Genomic DNA, 5,638 nt, shown 5'->3' on the forward strand with positions numbered 1-5,638 from the left:
GAAGAGAGGGAGAAGGGAAATGATACTAAAACTTAACTTACATAACATAATGTAACAATAACTTAAAAATAACTTAGAAGAGATTTAAAAATTAGTGTTGTTTTATATATTTTTTAAAAATTTTTATTCACTGCTTTTTGCTTTTTTTCCTTCACTTCCACCAGCACTTTCACTGGATAGAGGTCGCTTGGTAAAATATCTATCCAAAGAGGTTTGGCTTTGCCTACTTTTTAAAATGTTTCTAAAATGACTTAGGCAAATGTCATTACTCCAAGCAGCAATATGGCCAGTGTGAACCTTTTCAGGATGTTTCTTTTCAATAAAATCAGTCACTTTCTGATAATACTCAAGATTTCCTTTATCGAGTGAGATCCTTCCACAATGAAGCAAACACGTGGACTGAGACCAACGAACAGAAGTGAATAAAAAATGGCGCTGTGAACTAATGTAACGTCGTATGGTGAGTTTATGTTCATATAGTGGAGCAAAAATATGTTCGAATTTCATGTCGTATCCTGAAAATTTTGTATGCTGAGGCATTCGTATCCTGAGGTACCACTGTACTGATAGAAATCTACATCTGTTACTCATTCTATATATTTGCCCAAACTATGTTAAATTAGACTCTGTATTAATGCAATACTAATTTATATGCAGGTTTTTTCTAAAAGCAACATTAGACATACTTTCTTTCCACAGGTTATTTATTATGGGCTGCAATTTGAAAAATTGTAGATCTATAAATTCCCACTGTCATCTGTCTGTCCATCCTTTCTTCCTTAATCTTTAGAAGTGTTAGATAGATGTTTGTAATTGTAATTGGGACCTTCTGCCCCAATTAACTATATACAAACTTCTGGTCTAGACTGGAAGTCATGTGACTTCAATTCAAAAATTTTCTCCAGTATAGCATTACCTAGATGACCAACATGTCTTGTTATCAAGAAAAGTATGATGTACTGTACAAGGGCAAGACACTACTAAACTACTAATTTGAGATCAAGAGCCTATCTATATTTTAAATTAAAAATTGCAGCCTGGCATTGAGACAATGTCACAATAATTTTTGCTTGTAATTCATACAACCTTCCAAACTTGTTATCCATCATTCTTTTATTTAATTTCCACTATCTATCATTTTACATGCAGTAGAATCTTGTTTTAACAGATTGCAGAACAACAATTTTTTTCCAGGTCCCACTAAATCAATGTAATTTTGCCTCCTTTTAGCAGATCCATAATTTGGAATAACAGATTTTATCTAGCCCCATCTATTGCAAACTTTGTGTTTTTTTTTTTTCAACATTTAGTTAATACTCAAGTGTTTCTATGAATTCATAAAGTTCAATGATGGCCTTGTTAGCATACATCTGGAATATGTACAATTAAAGAATTGTACAAAGTGTCAGTGGACTGATAAAATTGAGGAGTCACTAGACTCAGTGGTCTTGCTAAATTTCAGCACTACACTTGGATGCTGGTTCAAGTGTATTGTCAAAAATCAGCAAGGCCATCAAGTCTTTCAAAATCATGAAGACCTTCCTGATGAGTATCAGCATAAACAAACAGATATACATGATGTTGCTAATATCAAGTTGTTAAATGTTGTATTCAATAAGCAGAAAAGCAGCATCAAAACAAACCAAGATGGACAAGTATTTTAACAAATCATAATGTCAAGTGAAGTGCTAATGAGCATATGTAATTTGCCTCTTTTTGTACTTAAGAGTATGTACAGTTTCCGTCAGCTTTATTGTACACACGTGGCTTAATATATGAACTTGTAACATATTTCTATAGAATAAAGAATAGAGATCTCAAGAGACTAAATACTGTAATTTTAAGTACAGGTATTGCTTATATGTACAGTTATGTAATGGATATTTTCTTGGGTATGTGAGAAATCTGCTGTTCTCAAAATAATAGATTCTCAGAACAACGGATGATTTTCAGTGGTCCAAGCAATTCATTAAAATGAGATTCTACTATATCAAAATAAACATATATCTCTCAGTATAATCTATTTCTTAACACAAAATTAAATATTTAAGGCTGTTTTAATTATTAAAATGTTTTGCAGTTCAAATAACAATTTAGATGCTATATTAATATATAATAAATTATTTTTAATAATATATTATATGTTATTTAAGGATGCATTGTTTTTGGAGAAACCCTTGCAGCTAGTTTAGCAATTGATGGAAGAGCCTACTTTGATAAATGTTGGTATAAATCAGCTTCTCATGTTGTGTCACCTCCTCTTCGACCCGATCCCACAACTCCACTGTATCTTATGGATTTACTATCAAGGTGCATTAATTTTTCTATATTATTTTCATTATATATCATTGCTTGCTATTCCGTTCAATTAAGATTATTATAAAGTTTAGTTCTTAATATAAGTTAATGAAAAATAAAAGTGCTAAGTTAGATTCAATAGTATCATCATCACCATCATACTTACGAAGAGAGGGCCAGACAATTCTCCAATTCAAATGAAAGTTGATGAGCACATAGCCCTAAACACAAGCAGCTCCTTGTCCAAATAATAGGACCCACTTTCAAGCATTTTCAAAAAACGAGCCTCCGAAAATTGAGTGTTTAGCTTACAAGTCTTTGGAAATTCTACTTTTGTTGTAATGGAAATGACTGAGTGGAGAAGATGCTAGACACTGGAGCTACATGATGTAGGTTTGCACCTTTAGAATAATTTTGTTACATATAAAAAAAACTATTATTTACCATATTATTATTATTATTTCTCACATTTAAAGCTTATAAAACAAGAGATTAAAAATACATGACATCATTTCCTGTTTAGTGAAAACAAAGTCTGTAGATTTAATTCTTGTATGTCTTTAAATAAAATTTTTATTTCTTCATATTAATGTTCAGATGTGATATTGTTATATTTGAAGTATAACAAACACGAGTGCATAAGGAAATTGTCCATAACATTAATAATTAGGGTGCGTAATTGGTGCATTTTTTTATTTTCATATCAGACTTGTCTTTTTTGTCCATCTACAGCAGAGGTGGCCAACCTTTTGCATACCATGTGCCAATTTTTTGACAGACAAGTTCAGATGCGCCATATAACTCAAACACTTTTTATACAGTCTTACGTTCAATGTTAGGGGTTGATAAATAGAGAGAAGAATAAATCTGCTTCGCTTAGGGGAGAAAAGGGAATAACTTAATCACACAGTTGAATTAACTAATTTATGACAGTTTATTGAAGAACCAATTTACAATAGTTAACAATTATCTCCTGTACGAGAGGGCTATTGCTTCATGATGGTGCTATTGCTGCCAGAGTCTCGTTTGGTGAAAATTACTCTGCACCAGAATTATTGGCACTTAGAACGAGATCAGCTTGGAATAACTTTAATCAGAATAAATGTTTTCGGCCATTTACAGGCTTGTAAACTGATCTGAAATGAAGATCGCAAGACTCAAAATACATGCATACACTGTAATTTACTATGTGGATAACACTCATTTCATCTGCAAAATAGACTGTAATGAATTGTGCAAGAAATGAACAGACTATAAAAAATTTATTTTTCTATAATATTCTTAATCACAAAAAAGCCAAATCTGGCAATTTTGCTCAGAACTAGCTGAAGCACCACTTGTAATCGTCCAATGTGCCACATTTGGTGCATGCGCCACGTTTTGGCCACCCCTGATCTACAATAATGTCTGAAGCTTATTTGGTTTGTGTTAACATAGTATGTAACCACGAGAAAATATCTGAAAAATTAATAAGAAATAAAATTTCATTTAACAATGTAAGAGTTAAATCCAGAGACTTCTTTTTTGCTAAACAAGAAATGACACAGTTTTTAATCTGTTGTTTTATAAGTTTTAAATGTGAGGAATAATAATAGTAATAATGCTAATGATAAAGAAATAATTTATTATTTTATCATATGTATAAAAAAAATGAAAATGCAAAGGTTCAAACCTACATCTGGCTTCTCTCAGAATTGATTAATTGTTCTTGTGGTCTTTGATTGCAACATAAAGGCATCTCTAGTGATACAGCATCCTTCTGCAACAGGTAAACTGCAGACAGGATGCCTTTGTGTGGTTTTATTATAGGCCAAGGGGACACTTTAATGCCCTCTGCTTGCATTATGCATTGAGCCATCATGCTATAACTCTAATCATTTCCATATCTGCATGCCAAGTTTGCAGCAATAAAACACCTTCTTGGTATGCTAATTTTTTATGGCAATGAGTGTTAATAATTTTTATTCACTTTCTTCTTAATTGAATTGTATTTTCTTATACAATATTGGATTCATATATTAGCAATTTTATTTCAAAAAAAAATTTTCCTTATCACTTGTAATGTTTTTCATAGAAGAAAAAGTCATATTTCTATCACTTGTTTTTTGACATAATTTAAATTATTAATGGTTGTCTGTATATAAATATCATTATTTCCATTTTGTTTCTAAGTGGGGCTTTACAAGTGGCAGCAAGTGACCATTGTACCTTTTCATTGGAACAAAAAGCAATGGGGTGTAAAGATTTTAGAAAAATTCCTACAGGAATCAATGGAGTTGAAGATAGAATGTCAGTACTTTGGGAAAAGGGAGTGGTAAGAAAACTTTATTTTCATATACTTGTTAAAATTGTTCAGATTATAAAACTTTTTAAATATCTTTTTTAAGATGACTGGCAAACTAGATCCATGTCAGTATGTAGCTGTAACCAGTACAAATACAGCTAAAATCTTCAACATATATCCTCAAAAGGTAAAATAATTTTTAATATTACATATTGATTTTGTAAAAGAATAAATTTATTGATAATAGGGACGAATTCAAGTGGGTTCTGATGCAGATATTGTTGTTTGGGACAGCAATAAAACACATACCATTCAGGCAAAGACTCATCATCAGCGAGTTGATTCTAATGTTTTTGAGGGAATGACATGTCATGGTGTTCCTGTTTATGTTATATCAAGAGGAAGAGTAGTTGTGGACAATGGAAAGGTAAATATAAATCATATTAAAAGCTTTTACTTTTTTGATTTGATCCTATTGATTTTTATTTCAATTTTTTCCAAATAATAATTTGAATAGTAATATTTAAAACAGATAATCAATACATAAGTAATTGATTTTCACTTAACAAAATCTGGTCAATCTGTGATATTTTATAAACATATCGGAATTATAGATCTTATTCTTAGCTGTTTAGAAATTGAGGAAAAAATTATATTTTGTTAAGCTTATTGAACTTTTAAATACAGTAAAATCTCTTTAAAAAGTATTTTGGGTGACCATTTCAGGGAGTGATGAAATTACCTGTAGTAATATTTGTCCAACAGTAATACAGTCGACCCCCCTATAACACGGGTTCCTATAGTTTGGATTCCTATATGATATTGAAAAAATTGTGACGGTATCCATACAAACATGGTAAAAAACTCCTACAATTCAGTAAAACGTCATCGGGCAGCCGAACTACCTTCCGCCGTCCAGCGCTACGCTACGGAGAGTTTAGGCGGGTAAATTGAGTTTACTATCGTCTGTACAGTATGTAAATTAGGTACCGTAAGTCTAATACAGCACTAATTTTATACATTTCTTGTGAAAGAAACATTTCTTATTCAATGGCC

At 31.4% G+C, this 5,638-nt stretch overlaps 1 protein-coding gene across 1 annotated transcript in view; it reads left to right on the top strand.

Moving 5' to 3' along the window:
- The window catches only part of LOC111616396 (dihydropyrimidinase-like), a 13,089-nt gene extending 7,713 nt beyond the window's left edge, over positions 1-5,376 (top strand). Inside the window, exons 2-6 of the mRNA XM_023357816.1 lie at positions 2,154-2,310; positions 4,471-4,612; positions 4,686-4,769; positions 4,830-5,009; positions 5,309-5,376. Coding sequence (XP_023213584.1) covers positions 2,154-2,310; positions 4,471-4,612; positions 4,686-4,769; positions 4,830-5,009; positions 5,309-5,350 — 605 coding nt within the window. The 3' untranslated portion in view covers positions 5,351-5,376. The remainder of the gene's footprint in view (positions 1-2,153; positions 2,311-4,470; positions 4,613-4,685; positions 4,770-4,829; positions 5,010-5,308) is intronic.
- Positions 5,377-5,638: the final 262 nt, after the last annotated feature.

The sequence above is a fragment of the Centruroides sculpturatus genome, unplaced genomic scaffold (genome assembly GCF_000671375.1).
Source record: "Centruroides sculpturatus isolate CEXI.00-Female unplaced genomic scaffold, Cexi_2.0 scaffold3118, whole genome shotgun sequence".
Taxonomy (NCBI): domain Eukaryota; kingdom Metazoa; phylum Arthropoda; class Arachnida; order Scorpiones; family Buthidae; genus Centruroides; species Centruroides sculpturatus.